The sequence below is a fragment of the Sciurus carolinensis genome, chromosome 1, assembly GCF_902686445.1.
Source record: "Sciurus carolinensis chromosome 1, mSciCar1.2, whole genome shotgun sequence".
In the NCBI taxonomy this organism is placed as follows: Eukaryota; Metazoa; Chordata; class Mammalia; order Rodentia; family Sciuridae; genus Sciurus; species Sciurus carolinensis.
In genome coordinates this window covers 93,651,560-93,667,694 of record NC_062213.1, presented here as the reverse complement: position 1 = coordinate 93,667,694, position 16,135 = coordinate 93,651,560, and the positions used below count along the sequence as shown (strand labels likewise).

The 16,135-nt window shown below is 44.5% G+C and overlaps 1 protein-coding gene across 2 annotated transcripts in view; it reads right to left on the bottom strand.

The window, feature by feature from the left end:
- Nucleotides 1–14,648: 14,648 nt before the first annotated feature.
- Iqgap3 (IQ motif containing GTPase activating protein 3) overlaps nt 14,649–16,135 on the bottom strand; it is a 41,835-nt gene continuing 40,348 nt past the window's right edge. For both annotated transcript variants that reach the window (XM_047527870.1, XM_047527878.1), the window contains one exon: nt 14,649–15,833. In XM_047527870.1, coding sequence (XP_047383826.1) covers nt 15,720–15,833 — 114 coding nt within the window. In that variant the 3' untranslated portion in view covers nt 14,649–15,719. The remainder of the gene's footprint in view (nt 15,834–16,135) is intronic.

The window sequence follows — 16,135 nt, the reverse complement described above, 5'->3', positions numbered from 1 at the left end:
GGGCTTCTCTTGGGAACTCCACCATCCATAGTAGCTGAAGGATTAGAGGTCAGGTACATTCATTCTTTTTTGTTTGTTGGTTTGTTTGTTTTGTGGTGTTGGGATTGAACCCAGGGCCTTATGCATGTGAGGCAAGCACTCTACCAACTGAGCCATGCCCCTAGCCCCAGCACATTCATTCTTTTCTGGGCCTAGTCCTCTTCTAGTTGACCCAAAGTCCAGTGTTAGTTTCCATTGAAGCAAAAAGCCTAAAAGCAGAACTCCCCGGGACTATCTTCGGTGACTTGTCAGGCCTTTTCACAAAAGAGGGGAAAGGGAGTTGTGAGTAGTTGCACTGGTGATGTGGGGCTGCCACAGTGACTGACCCTTGGAGTGGGCAGTCAGGGAACTCTTGTTAGTGAAGATACTGGCAGCTACACAGTGTGACACAAAGAAGTGCAAAAGAGACTAGGGCAGCCACGGAGACCCCAGAGACACATCTATGGAAGAGAGTTACAGAAGGGACAGAGGGGCAGGGGTAGCACAAGTGACACTTGATCACCAAATCAGAAACCCAGAGACCCAAGGCACAGAGAGGGCAGACACCTGAGAGCCCTGCATTATAGGGGGGCCAAGCAATATGACAGTAGCTGAGAAAGGGACACAGCAGGAGTTTCCAAGAGTCAGTGTGGGACCTAAGTGTGAAGAAACACTTTGGACTTCACACAGGGGCCTCTCTGGGAGCTTGTTCCCACATGCTTCTCAGTGGCAGCAGCAGTAGCAGTTCCCACAAGGTCCAGCCCTGCTCTCCCTTCAGTGGTGCTACTTGAGCTACCCAGAAGTTTGCTGAGGTATGGGGAATAGGTGCGCTGTTGCTAAGAAACAAGAGGCTGCATACCTGGAAGGCTTAGGAGGGGCCCTGACACCATTTGCACCAGGGGATGCAGGAGACAGGAAAGGAGCTGAGTGGACAAAGCTCAGGGCTTCCTCTCCCTCAGGCTCAGAGGAGAGGTACACCCCATTACTGAGGAAGCATGTGGAGTAAGTGTGTGATCCTTCTCCAGGATGCTGGGATTGTGTGTGAACCCTTTGGGCAGAGGTGGGGCAGGAAACTCGAGGTTAAGAATCGTTCCCAGGACCAGTCTTGTAGGAAAAGGGGGAGGATTTTCTCTTGCTCTGTCTGCTAAAAGGTAGGAAACTCAGCAGAAATGCACAGATCAAGGGTGGAAACTTGGAAGGGGACAGAATGGAAAGAAAGCTGGTTGGAATTTGCATCACCCTCCCAGTCACAGAAGCTTAGGAAGACCCTAGCCGGGGGAGGGGGAGGCCATGTAACAGTCCGGGAACTCACCCACCCAGTGGCCTTCCCACTGCATTTCATTATTTTTATTCCCTCATTTATTTTTATTTTATTTTTTATCATTTGCTTATTCTGTTTTTAATTTGGGGGTACCAGGGATTGAACCCAGAGGTGCTCTGCCACTGAGCTACATCCCCAGTCTTTATTTATTTATTTATGATTTTTTTTTTTTTTTTTTTTTTTTTTTTTTTTTTTTTTTTTGTGGTACTGGGGATTGAACCCAGGGCCTTGTGCTTGCAAGCACTCTACCAACTGAGCTATATCCCCAACCCTTATCCTCATTTTTTCTTTTTTTTTTTTTTGTACTGGGCATTGAACTCAGGGGCACTCAACCACTGAGCCACATCCCCAGCCCAATTTTGTATTTTATTTAGAGGCAGGGTCTCACTGAGTTGCTTAGCACCTCACCATTGCTGAGGCTGGCTTTGAACTTCCAATCCTCCTGTCTCAGCCTGCCCAGCCACTGGGATTACAGGCGTGGGCCACTGCGTCTGGCTATCCTCATTTTTTATTTCATTATAGTTGTACATATTGATGGGTTTTGTTGTTACATATTTGTATGTGCACACAATATAACAATATGATTTAACCAATATCACTCCCCAGCACTCCCCCGCTCCCTCTCTGCTTCCCTTGGTCCCTTTCCTCTACTGATCTCTCTTTGATTTTTAGGAGATCTACCCCACCTTTGTTTTCCTTTTTCCTCTCTAGCTTCTGCATATGAGAGAAAACATCATAGGACCCTTGACCTTCTAAGTTTGACTTATTTTACTTAACATGGTGGTATCTAGTTCCATCCATTTTCCCATAAATGCCATAATTTCATTTTTTCTTTATGACTGAATAAAACTCCATTGTGTATATATACCACATTTTCTTTATCCGTTCATCTATTGATGGACACCTAGGCTGGTTCCATAGTTTGGCTCTTTGTGAATTGTGCTGCTATAAACATGGTTATGCATGTGTCGCTATAGTAAGATGACATTAGTTCTTTAGGATAAACACAGAGAAGCTAGGTCATAGGGTGGTTCCATGCCTAGTCTCTGAAGAGCCTCCATACTGATTTCCATAGTGGTTGTACTGATTTACAGTCCCACCAATAGTGTAAAAGTGTTCCTTTTTCTCCACATCCTCTCCAGCATTTATCATTATTTGTATTCTTGATGACTGCCATTCTGACTGGTATGAGATATCATCTCAGTGTAGTTTTGATTTGCATTTCCCTGATTGCTAATGATGTTGAACATTTTTTTCATGTATTTGTTGCCCATTTGTATTTCTTCTTTTGAGAAGTGTCTGTTTAGTTCATTTGCCCATTTATTAATTGAGTTATTTGATTTTTTTGGTGTAAAGCTCTTTATAAATTCTAGATATTAATCCTCTCTCAGAAGAGTAGCTAGCAAAGATTTTCGCCCATTCTGTAGGTTTTCTCTTCACATTCCTAATTGTTTCCTTTGCTGTGTGCCTTTTTTATTTTGAGGCAGGGTCTTGCCAAGTTGCTGAGATTGGCCTCAAATTTGTGATCCTCCTGCCTCAGCCTCTGAGATCACTGGGATCATAGGTGTGCACCACCACAGCCAGCTTTTATTTATTTATTTTTTAATTGCTGCATGAAAGAGGTCAATAGGAATCAACTTGACTAGACAATAGGAGGAATCTTGAGGGGTCCAAAAAGAACAGGTAAGTCTCTTCTTTGAGCCCTGTCACCCACCTAACTGCATTTTAAAGCAGATGTGTGGACCTGTAACATAACGAGCGGCACAGTCCTTTGCTTGGTGTTGACGCAGGGCCATTGCCAGCCACTCTTCCAGTCTCTTCCTCCATTGTGTCAACCCCTACCCAGAAGAGAGCCCTTTCATCCAACAGGCACATTTACTGAGCACTTGTGAACTGCCAGCTACGGTACTGGAGGAGCTACTGGGGGAGCTCTGAGAAGTGGGTGCTGTGGCAGTCCACACCAGTCCCTTCTCTGTGGACATCCGCTCACTGGTATCACCCCTCTCTCATCAGACACTGAATACATGTTATGCATACTGGTTAAAAGCTTCTTGCTGACCATCCTGGCATGTTCCCCAAATTCTGCAGGGAACAGGGTGTGCTTCAGCTCTGTGAGGGCTAGGAAGTTAGAGTCCGTCTCACATTCTGCAGACAGGCCCACGGCTGTATTGCTGAGGAAACAGGGATCAGTCAGTGAGAGGCCTCGTTCATGACCCATGAGGAAGAGGAAAAGTTGAGGCTAAAAGGGGTGCGAATTTATTTTCATTCCTGCTCTATGCCACACACTCTGGCATTATACGTACCATTTTATGATCATACATTAGCTCACCTGGCAAAATGATCGTTTTTGTTTTGTTTTGTTTTTGGTACCAGGGATTGAACCCAGGTGTGTTTAACCACTGAGCAACATCCCCAGCCCTTTTTATATTTTATTTTGAGACTGGGCTTTGCTAAGTTGCTTAGGGCCTCACTAAATTGCCAAGGTTGCCTTTGAACTCATGATTCTCCTGCCTCAGCCTCACAAGCCATTGGGATTACAGACATGGCCACCATATCCAGCTGATCTTCCTTGTTTTACAGACGATCAAACAGGTCAGAGAGGTTAAGGAGCATATTCATGTTCACCTACCAAGAAGTGGCTATGGGATGTTAACCCAGGACTGTCTGTGCCAGGCCAAGTTTCAAAGGAGAAAATAGCTTGGGTCTCACCATTGCTGTGGAAAAAGAAGTGACTCCATGCTCGTAGGGACACTGAGGGGCCAAGGATGCAACATGGAGGAGAAACTGGAGGGAAAATTCTAAAGAGTAGTTTGGATAATACCCTCATGAGTTCAATGTTGAAAGTGCTTCTAAGGAAGAAGAGGGCACTGAAACCCACGTGGTCATGCAGCGACCTCTGAATGGGTCCGATTTAGAGAAGGCTAGGAAAGAAGCCTGGGTCAGACAGACCTGAGATCCAGTTCCAGCTCAGTTATTTCTAGTGGTGGCATGACCCTGGGTGAGTCACTGAACCTCTCTGAGCCTTGTTTCCTCAGTGATAATGTGAGAGCTACTCATAAAATGCTACAGAGATTACAACAGATAATGGAAACAATGTACAATGCGCTCTGTTGCTTTGCAAAATGAATTACCCTGTCCTTCCATCCCCTGCAGAGAGAGAAAATATGTAACCAAGGGCAAGTTCAAGAGGGGTGCTTGCCAGGCCCCATGGCACATGCCTGGAATCCCAGCGACTGTGGAGGCTGAGGCAGGGGATTGCAAGTTTGAGGCCAGCCTGGGCAATTCAGCAAGACATTGTCTCAAAATAAAATAAAAAGAGATGGGAATGTAGCTCAGTGGAAAGGTGGAAAGGTATTCTTGAGTTCAACCCCCAGTGCCACCAAAAAAAAAAAAAAAAAATTGCTGGCAGAGGTGTGAGGAGCATGTGAAAGACAGCAAAAAGACCTCTCCCGGCAACCCTTGGTGGTGGACAGTGGATAGGGGTGCGGTGGGAAGGTCATGTTTGGAGCAACAGTGTCAAGAAAGACTAAAAAAAACAGGCTGCTCCTGGAGCAGGTGGAATAATGGTGACAGATGACAGAGGGAAAATAACACCCAACTCCTATTTTCTTCCCGTTTCTCTCCTAAAACAGATGTTGAGAGTAGAAATAAGAACTGAAGTCCTGGAAGGGTGAGAATCAAATCCACAGCCCCATTTGTTCAATGACTTCCTCTCTTCACCCTGTGAAGTTCACCAGAGGCACCAAGGGGATGCACACAGATGGTTGAGGTGGCACTGTCCCCGGCAAGCGAGGAATTCTGGAGAACAAAAGTGCCAAAAGACTGGAGATGGAGACAGGCCATTCCAATCTTTAAGAAGGGGGAAAGAAGCTGGGCGTGTTGGCACATTCCTGTAGTTCCAGCTATTTGGGAGGCCAAGGTGGGAGGATTGTAAGTTTGAGGCCAACCTCAGTAATTTAGTGAACCTTGTCTCAAAATTAAAAAATTAAAAAGGGATGGGGATGTAGCAGAGTGGTAAAGTGCTCCTGGATTCAATTCCTAGTATCAAAAAAAAAAAAAAAAAAAAAAAGTTGGGGGGTGATATTTTCAGAACTCCAGGCTCTAATATTCACAACTATTTTGGAAGGGTGGCGAAGAAAGGATTATTAGGAGCTAGTTGGGGGTTTGCTGATCCCTGGAAGGTTGACAGAAATGCAGAGAATCACCACCTCAATCAGTACCTACCTGTCCCAGTTTGCATTCTGACTAGAGTCATAGAGTAGCTGAAGGTACATTCGAGAAGGAGACTCAATGCTGGAACCTATTCATGGACCCTAGAAGGGCTTTTAAAGGTGCCACTGACAGCTAGAGGCTTCTTTGAGACCCTTTCCTTCCAGGGGGATTGTGAAGAAGAGGTGCCGTGTGGGGTAAGGGTCTGCCCCTTTTGCCCTGGTGGCTTCTTTCACTTACTTTGCACAGTGGGATTCCAAGTTATCCTTTGAAGCATTGGGCTACAGCCACACACATTTGAAAATCATCTGTGCTATGTTGTGAAACATCTGTGCTGTGGAATGCCACACAGTCATGCAAAGCACAAAGTGGATCTGAGCCCACTGACACAGAACAGCTGGAGGCAAACTGTTCAGTGGAACAAGCAAATCTCAGAACCATCCATATAAAAGCAGGCAATTTATGCAAATGAGCATGTATGGGCACATGTGTATTAATCATCTGTCTACACTTAGTGATGATACAGCAATCATTATATATTTTTAAAATTTTTGGTTGTAGATGGACATAATGCCTTTATTTAATTAATTAATTTATTTTTTATGCAGTGCTGAAGATTGAACCCAGTGCCTCACACATGCTAGGCAAGCACTCTACCACTGAGCCACAGTCCCAACCCCAATAATCATTATTATGACTTATAATTTGGGGGATTGACTGAACTTAGCTGAGTGATTGTCACTCAGGCTCCATGCTGTTGCAGCCTGATGGGGTTTGGGTAACAATTCTTCCAAAGGTGTCTTTGCATACCTGGCACCTGGGCGGAGCGAATTCTAGCAAGTGGAATCTGGAACAGATATGATCCCTTTCTCTCTCTAGTTTCTTCTTGTGGAAGCATGGGGACTTCAAGGGTGCCACACTTTTCACAGGGGGTTTAGGGCTCCAAAAGCATATAGCCTGACTGAGTGAGGTGCCAAACACTTCTTATCCCAGCTATTTGGGAGGCTGAGGCAGGAGGATCACAAGTTTGAGGCCAGACTCAGCAACTTAGTGTAGCTCTAAGCAACTTAGTGAGGCCCTGTCTCAAAATAAAAAAAATATAAAGGACCGAGGATATAGCTCAGTGGTAAAGCACCCCTGGGTTCAATCCCTAGACCCCCCAAAAATAAATAAAATAAAAATTTAAAAAAGGGTTGGGAGTGTAGCTCAGGGGTAGAGATCTTACCTAGCATGCATGAGACCCTAGGTTTAGTCCCCATAACCATAAAATAAATTTAAAAGGTGTTGGGTGGGGTGGGATATATCTCAGTGGTAGAGTGCCCTTGTACTGAAAACAAAACAAAACAAGCATATTGCCTGAGATAAAACCAAGGGGGACCAATATTGGTTTTGATGACTGATTGGTCTGTTTCCTGCTGCTAATAGCACAAGTCTGGGTAATTCATGAATAACAACAGCAGAGGTTTATTTTTGCTGACAGTTATGGAGGGCCAAGGTTGAAGGGCTGCCCTGGATGATGACTTTATTGCTGGCAGAGTCCCAGGGTGGCACAGGGCATCACATGGCAAGTGACAGGGAGCTTGCATGTCTGTATATGTCCCCCCTCTTTTTTAGTGGTACAGTCAGATTGAACCCAGGGCAAGTGCTCTACCACCACACTACATTCCCAGCCCTTCTTATTTTATTTTTTTTATTTTGAGACAGGGTCTCACTAAGTTGTTCACACTGCTTTTGTGTTTTTTTGTTTTGTTTTTGGTACTGGGGATTGAACCTAGGGGTGCTTAACCTCTGAGCCCCATCCCTAGCCCTTTTTATATTTTATTTAGAGACAGGGTCTCGCTTAAGTTGCTGAGGGCCTTGCTAGGTTGCTGAGACTGGCTTTGCCTTTTTTTTTTTTTTTTTTTTTTTTTTTTTTTGCAGTACTGGGGATCGAACTCAGGGCCTTGTGCTTGTGAGGCAAGCATTCTACCAGCTGAGCTATCTCCCCAGCCCCTGAGACTGGCTTTGAACTTGAGATCCTCCTACCTCAGACTCCTGAGTTGCTGGGATCATACAAGTGTACTACTATGCCCTACTCTCTTGGAGTCCTTTCTCCAGTTGCAGATGACAGTGTCCTCATTGCATGGTGGTAGAATTCCAAGAGCAAATGGCACCATAGGATGAAGAAGAAGCCATTTTGCCTTTTTCATTTGGCTTTATATGTTGCATAAATTCACCTTCACTGTAGTTAGAGGCCCACCCAGATTCAGGGGAAGGGAACATAGATGTCACCTCTGAATGGGTGGAGTTCCAGTGCCACCACAAGAGGGGTGGAGGATGGCAGATTTTGTTGTGGCCACCTTGGAAAATACAGTCTGCTACATTCATTATCAAAGAAATGAAAACTAAACAATCATGCTTCCATTTTTTTTCAATAGACTCAGTTGTAACCCAGGGTAAAAACCAAGTCCTCAGGTCACCTCAGATGGCCTGAGGGTGCTACTTGGGTGGTTACCCTGCAAGTCTCAGGAGCTTAACATAATAAGGGTCTCAGAGCCAGGCAATAGCTGTCTCTCCAGGGTGCTACTCAGTTGATGACTCAATTCGTGATTCATGTCACACATAGGTTAGTAGGAGAGGTTCCAGAGAGTCACTCAGGGCTGACTGGAGTCTCTACCATCTGGACACACAAATATCATGTCAGGGAAAGATCAGAGAATCATATATAGGATTTTTATTGCCTGACCCTGGGAAGTGACATATTCATATTTCCTGCCACATTTCATTGTCCCAAATTAGTCACATAGTTCTGCCCAACTGCAAGGGACTGGGAAGGTTGCAGAGTAACTGGAGTTTGGTGGCTCGGCCACACATGACCTGCCCTTCTACCCTACCCCTCAGGCCTTCCTTCAGATGCCCACAGACCTCACCATGTCACCTCCTTCAAGTCATGGCTAAGATGCTGCCTTCTCCATGAAGTCTCTCCTGATTGCCCTCCTATTTTTTGTGGCACTGGGGATCAAACCCAGGGCCTCGTTCATGCTAAGACAAAGGCTCTACCCCTGAGCTATGCCCTCAGACCTGAGCGCCCTCTTGAAAACTGCAACCTACTTCTCTCTGTCCCTGATGTCCTTGATCCTGCTCTTCCCTTTTCCAAAGAACTTAATACTTCTAACATACTCAAAAATCTGTCTCTTCTCTGCTTCACGAGGCATTGACCTATGTCTGTTCTGCTCACCAATATGTCCTGAGTACCCGGGATAGTGCCTGGCAAATGCAAATAGAGGGCACTTCATAAATATTTGTTGAAGGATTAAAATTTTTAAAAATACTTGCTGCTGGCAAGGGTGTGTTAAGACTAACACTCCTGTCCCTCTTAGTGGAATTATAAATTGGAGCAATCCACTTTTTAAAATAAACTTTGTCATAATTTTAGATTTCCAGAAAAGTTGCAAAGATGGCACAAAGGGTTCCTGTGTGTCCCTTGTTGAATTTCCGTAGGGGTAACATCTCATGTCACTATGGTACATTTGTGACAACTAAGAAGCCAGTAGGAACATCTTACTTGAACTAAACTCAAAAATGTATTTGATTTCACTGGTTTTCCCATTAATGTTCTTTTCTTCCCCTGTGTCAGGATTCAACCCAGGTACCACATTTTATTTGCCAATACATATTTCTATGTGTGGGCTTCTTTGGCTTTGGTTCCAGGGATGAGTACTGGTTATTGTGTGTGTTCTTTTGGGTGCCCCTGTACTGCTCTGCCATCTCAGGTTGAAGAGAGGGGAGTAAGTGGACATTAAGCAGTGGCTTTCCACCAAAAGCCTATTCACAGGGACTGGGGAAAACAAAAGCAGCTCTTGCTAACTCCACTAATGGATTCCAATTTCCTCCTTTTTTTTTTTTTTTTTTGGTACCAGGGATTGAACCCAGGAGAGGGGTGCTTAATCACTGAATCACATCCCCAACCCTTTTATATATTTTATTTAGAGACAGGGTCTCTTTTTTTCCTCCCCATCCCCCCCCCTTTTTTTTTTCAGGTCTGAGGACCGAACTTAGGGCCTTGCACATGCTAGGCAAGCACTCTGCCACTGAGCTAAATCCCCAACCCTTAGAGACAGGGTCTCACTAAGTTGCTTAGGGCCTCCTAAATTGCTGAGGCCAGTTTTGAACTCTGGCTTTGAACTCCCGATCCTCCCAATCCTGCCTCAGCCTCGGAGCTGCTTACAGGTGTGCACCACTGCACCCACACAATTTGTTCCTTTCTGTGGATCTTTAAAGGAGAGACGATAACTGCTGCATTCTTAGGCTGCTCTACTGATTTAAAAAAAAAAAAAAAAAAAAAAAAAAAGCTGATTTAGTGGCTCATGCCTGTAGTCCCAGCGATTTGGGAGGCTGAGGTAGAAGAATTGCAGGTTCAAAGTCAGCCTCAGCAACTTATTGAGAGTGAGACCCTTTCCCAAAATAGAAAATAAAAATAAATGGGGATGTAGCTCAGTTGTAAAGCATCCCTGGGTTCAATCCCTAATACCACACACACACACACACAAATAACCACACAACCCACCACCACCAAAAAAAAATCTCCTGAATTTCTGTTCCTCTTTCTTTCTGTTAATTGGTACAGGTTTTCTAAACTTCAGAACTCTTGTAAAAAAGAGCCTTTATTAACTGCATATACTTTGACCCAGCACCTTCCCTTCTAGAAATAAATAAATAGATAAATTAATTTTTGGTACCAGGGAATCAAACCCAGAGTGCTTAACCACTGAGCCACATTCCCCAGCCCTTTTAATTTTTTATTTTGAGATAGGGTCTTGCTAAATTGCTTAAGGCTTAAGTTGCTGCAGCTGGTCTTGAACTTGCCATCCTCTTGCCTCAGTCTCCTGAGTTGCTGGGATTACAGGCATGCGCCACCACTAGAAATTTATAAATAATTCTGAGGGCCAGGGGTATATCTTGGTGGTAGAGTGGATGCTTAGCATGTGCAAGATCCTGGACCCAGCCCCGGCAAACCACATCCCCACAGACATATGTATAATAGTGAAAATGGAAGACAACCATCCAAATCTGTAGAAATGTTAAAAACATTAAATATATGGACTATATACTATGACATTTATAATGTTTTTGAAGGAATTTTGACAGACATAAGAGTTTTTTTTTTTTAATGGCTAAGTGACTAAAGCACAATCTAAAATTCCATTTACAAAATGATCTCTACTACTTTACTCAGTTTACTTTTTTTTTTTTTTTTTTTTGGTACTGGGGATTGAACCCAGGGGTGCTTACCCACTGAACCACATCCCCAGTCCTTTTTTATATTTTATTTAGAGACAGGGTCTCACTAAATTTTATTTAGAGACTTAGGCCTTGCTAAATTGCTGAGGCTAGTTTTGATCTCACGATCCTCCTGCCTCAGCCTCCTAAGCCAGTGGGATTACAGTTGTGTGCCACCATGCCAAGCTGTTATTTACTTATTTTTTATTGTAAACTGACAAATTTGTATATGTCTGTCTAGTTTAATTCAACAGAGCTAATGCATTCCTATGTCACATTACTAAAATATGCCTGCTAGAGCAGTGCTCAAACCATAGAGAAGAATGCATTTAAATATTTTTTAGCTAGACACTGCGGCACACACTTGTAATCCCAGCAATTTGGGAGGCTGGGGCAGGAAGATCGAAAGTTCAAGACCAGCCTCAGCAACTTAGTGAGTCTCTGTCTCAGAACAAAAAATAAAAATAGTTGGGGATGTAGCTCAGTGGTAGAGTGCCCCTGGGTTCAACTCCCAGTGCTACAAAAACAAAACAAAACAAAACAAAAAAATTTTTAAATTCTAATCTGTTAGGTACTCATACTTTTATGAAATACAAAACAAATGTAAAAGACAACCCTCTATTTTTTTCTTACTATAATCAGGTATGGAATTATTGGTGGCTTGCTCTATGTTCCTAAATGCTTGCTCTCAGTTCCTGCATTTATCTGGTTGCAGACCAGTAACAGCTTGTGAAGCCCACTAAGGGCAGTTTTACACTACTCTAGAGGGTAGGGACAATTGACAAACCATCCTCCACATTGCTCAGATCCTAGTTATTTCTTCTTTTTTTTTTCTCCTGCTACATCCCCAACCTTTGTTTTTTATTTATTTTTTTATTAGAGCTTTATAGTTATACATAGTAGTTGGGTTCATCCTGACAATTTTTTATTTTGAGACAGGGACTCAGTAAATTGGTTAGGGCCTCAGTTGCCAAGACTGACCTTGAATTTATAATCCTTCTGCCTCAGCCTCCCGAATTACTGGGATTACAGGTGTGTACTACCATGCCTAGCTCTGCCATGAACATTTGTGTGCAGATTCTCGACATATAGTTTTAATTTTCCTGTGTACATACTAGGAGTAGAATTTCTGGGTCATATGGTAACTTTAATATTTAAAAAAATTGCCAAATTGTTTATCAATTGGGACTCACCCAGCTCACAACCCACTTAGCAATCTAAGTTATAATTTCTCCACATCCTCACCAAGATTCATTCTTGTCTGTTTTATTTTAGCCATTCTAGTTGGGGCGAAGTGGTATTTCATAGTGATGTTGGGCATCTTTTCATTTGCTTATTGACCATTGTACATCTTCTTTGGAGAAATGTCTGTTCAGATCCTTTGCCCATTTCTTAAATTTGTGTGTGTGTGATGGATGGAACCCAGGGGTGCTTAACCACTGAGCCACATCCCCAGCCCTATTTTGAATTTTATTTAGAGTGAGTCTTGCTGAGTTGCTTAGCACCTCACTATTGCTAAGGCTGGCTTTGAAATCCTGATCCTCCTGCCTCAGTCTCCCCAGCTGCTGGGATTACAGGTGTGTACCACCGCACCTGGCCCTAGTCCTTTTTATTTTATTTATTTATTTATTTATTTATTTATTTATTTATTTGTTTATTTATTTATTTATTTTGTGGTACAGGGCCTTGTACTTGCAAGGTAAGCACTCTACCAGCTGAGCTATTTCCCCAGCCCCCTTTTTATTTTTTGAGACAGGTTTTTGCTAAGTTGCTTAGGGCCTTGCTAAATTGCTGAGGCTGGTGTCTCAAAACTTGTAATCCTCCTGCTTCAGCCTCCCAAAACACTGAGATTACAGGAGTGTGCCACCACACCCAGCTTTAGTTGTCTTTTTATTGTTGAGTTGTGAAAGTTCTTTATATTTTGTAGACATGGGTCCATTATCAGATGTTTGACTTGCAAATATTTTCTCCTATTCAGAGTTGTTTTTATTATCTTGAAGGTGTCCTTTGTAGCTCCAGTTTTTAACATGAATGATGCCAATTAATTTTTTCTTTCATCACTTGTGCTTTTGGTGTTCTAGCTAAGAAACCATTGCCTAACCCAAAGTCAGGAAAATTTATAACTATGCTTTCTTCAAAGAGTTTTATAGTTTCATCTCTTACATTTAGTTCTGTGATCCACTATGTGGTGTGAGATAGGGCTCCAAACTCATTCTTTTCTTTGTGGCTTTCCAGTTCTTCCAGCACCATTTGTTGAAGATTATTCTTTCTCCATTGAATTGTACCAGCACTTTGCACTTACATTTTTGATATTGCCAAATTGTCCTCCAAAGAGGTTGTCCGGGTGTATATTCTCCCCTATGGGCACCCTCATCTCTGGACATTGAAGGTCAGCAAGATCATTGATGAACCTGTTGAGTTTATCAGGGACCATTACCAGGGTGGAAGAGTGTGGGGTGGGCTAGAGAGAGTGGCATCAGTAGGTGGTGGCACACACCTGTAATTCCAGCTGCTCAAGAGCCTGAGGTAGGAAGATCACAAGATCAGCAACTTGGTGAGACTTTGTCTCAAAATAAAGTTTTTAAAAGAGCTGGGGGAGTAGCTCTGTGGTAGAGTGCTTACCTAGCATGTGCGAGGTCCTAGGTTCCATCCCCAGTACCACAGACACACACACACACACACACACACACACACACACACACACACACAGAGTGGCAGGAGAGGATGTATTGAAGAAAACAAAAATGTTTCTCAGAGAAGAGAAAAAAGCAGGGGGATATGAACTCTGAGAAGATGGGCCTGACTATAGGGCCCTGTTCGGCTCCTTACTAGCTAAGTAGCCGTGGGCAGTTATCCAGCCCTCTGAACCTCAGTATCATCATCTACTACACAAAGATGGTGACTGCTTACTTTTGTAGGGTTGTTCTGAGTTGTAAAAACACATAAATATCCCAGCCCATGATAGGCCCTCAATAACAGTAACTATTGTGACATTTCTATATGTGGTATATATGACTGAGCTCATGTGACTGTGGGGGGTATCTCAGTGGGGGTGGTGTTGGAGCCATTTAGTGAGTGTGAGATTTTTAATGATGACTGAGCATGTGTAGAAGCTAGGATCCACTGGTATGTGTCACTGTCACCCAGAGCAAGGCAGTACTTGAAATCTTTGCTGTGACATGTTAAGGGGGGGAAGAGGCTGTGACTGAGATTGAATGTGACAGCAAGACAGATCCTGAGTGACAGAACGGAATGAAGTGGAGAGAGGCAGGCTGCACCAGGCAAGCGTGGGTGCCCAATAGGGGCTGCTCCGGAGTTCAGATGTCAAGGCAGGTGTCTCGGGTGTGCTGGCCCCTCCCCCACAGGCCCTCCCCGCTTCCTGAATACAGGGAAGAGAAAAAGGGCGCTTTCCCAATGGAAGGGGGATTTTGGTCAGAGCATAGAACCTGCAGTACCCAAGGAGCTGTGGCTCAGGAACCTTTGGGATTGTCACTCAAGGCTCAGGAAAGAGATCTGCTGGAACTGTGTACAAAATGTATATGGAAGAGCCTGGACTGGTTTCTCCTCAGCTTTAGTCTTCAGAGTGGCGGATAAAAACAGAATTGAAAACTAAGCCTTCCTTCCTCTTCTTTGTCCCCTGGCAGAGGGAAGAGAGGAATAAATGCCACATCTCATTAAGCTTTTACGAGCTCAGGCAGGCAGAGTAGGCCCACACCCGAACCAGGCAGGGGGCTGGGGGAAGAAGCTGCAGGAAGGAGTCCCGTTCTCTTGGGGAAGCTGTGTCCCAGAACTTGAGGCTGCACTGCAGGAAATGAAATAAAGGGTTAACAGATGTGGGGGCTAGAGCTGCTTTTATTAAGAAGAAATCAGAAGGGCAAGAGGGATTGGAAGTTGGGAGAGGTGGGGTGGACAGAGCGACAGGGGCAGAGGAGGGCCTACAGACCTATAGAATCTGCCTGAAGAGTCAACTCTAAGGCATAAGAGTCCTGAGGGTGGAAGGGGACAGTGAGAAAGAGTTCTTTATACCGTAGGAAGCTGAGATAATGAGCTTTTAAACACCAGCAGGAACCCTACTGCCCTGACCCAAGGTGACGGTTAACACAAGGTGGAAAAGACCAGTATGGATATTAGTTTGAATAGGGCAAATGAGAACTCTTTCTTTGAGCTCAAAAAGATGAAAGAATTAAAACCATGATTAAGGCTGTACAGTGGTTTGGAATATAGGGGTGGAAGAGAAAATAAATACCCTAGTGACCCACATGTAAAACAGACCATAAACAAGGGGACAAGATTTAAGGTTCATGGAAGGCCACTTTGCCCATCCTGCCACAGAGGACAACAGTGCCATACAGGCACCCACAAACACTGCATCCCTAATCCCTGCCAGGGCGTGAGGGCGAGGGGTTGGAACGTGTGCTGTGGTGTTGCAGCAGCAGTGTGGCTTGGGCTTTGCCAGGGCAGGAACACCGCTGCTGATGAAGTGGGAGGTGGGGATATGGAGCCTGGCCCTGGCTTTGGGGGTCTCCAGAGAGAAGGAAGGTAGAGGGAAATCAGGCCCCTGGGGCAGTGCTTCTAATATTGGGGTGACCACAGGAGGCAGTGGTGGACACAAGAGCAATAGCCTTCCCAGAAAAGATGCAGGCCCTCAGTCCATCACTCACTGCCTGGCTGGGAAATCATGGGGTTGGTCCTGTGTGGTAAAAGCCACACAGTCAGACTCAGAGGCAAGGCTACTTCAGCCAATGAGAAGCAATACTGCGTGTGTCCAGGTGGGCAGACTTCTGGCAACTGAGGAAAGGGTGAGAGTCCTTGAGCCTCGCCTGGGCTCTGAGTATATCTGGGGGGGGAACCATAGCAAGTTAGTGTTTAAGAAGCAAGGTAAGGGGGTCTGCGGTAGCACCCACTGTCTCTGTCACTTCCGCAGGAACTTCTTGTTGAGGAGGAAGATGAGAAGATTGACATTGACTTTGGCCTTGTTGAAGAGCTTCATGACAGCCACACCCTCATACTGGAGCTGCAGGAGGTCCTAGGAGGGAACAGGTAGGGAAGGGCGTTGCAGGGCTTCCAGCTGTGGCCCAGGCAGTGTCTGAAGCACTAACTTCTTGGAGCCTTACCTAGCCACAGGTGGCACTGGCTGAAAGCCACTGAAGTAGGGCATTGAAAACCCACTTCACAAACAAGGCAGCAAGGCTGAGAGAGAGGTACAGTCACTCAACCAAGCGACAACTCAAGCAGAGCCAGGGCTTGAAATCAGTTTTTTCACTCAAAAGACAAAACAGCAGAGCAAAATGATTTGGATTTAAAAATCACTGCTTCCCTGAGCACTGG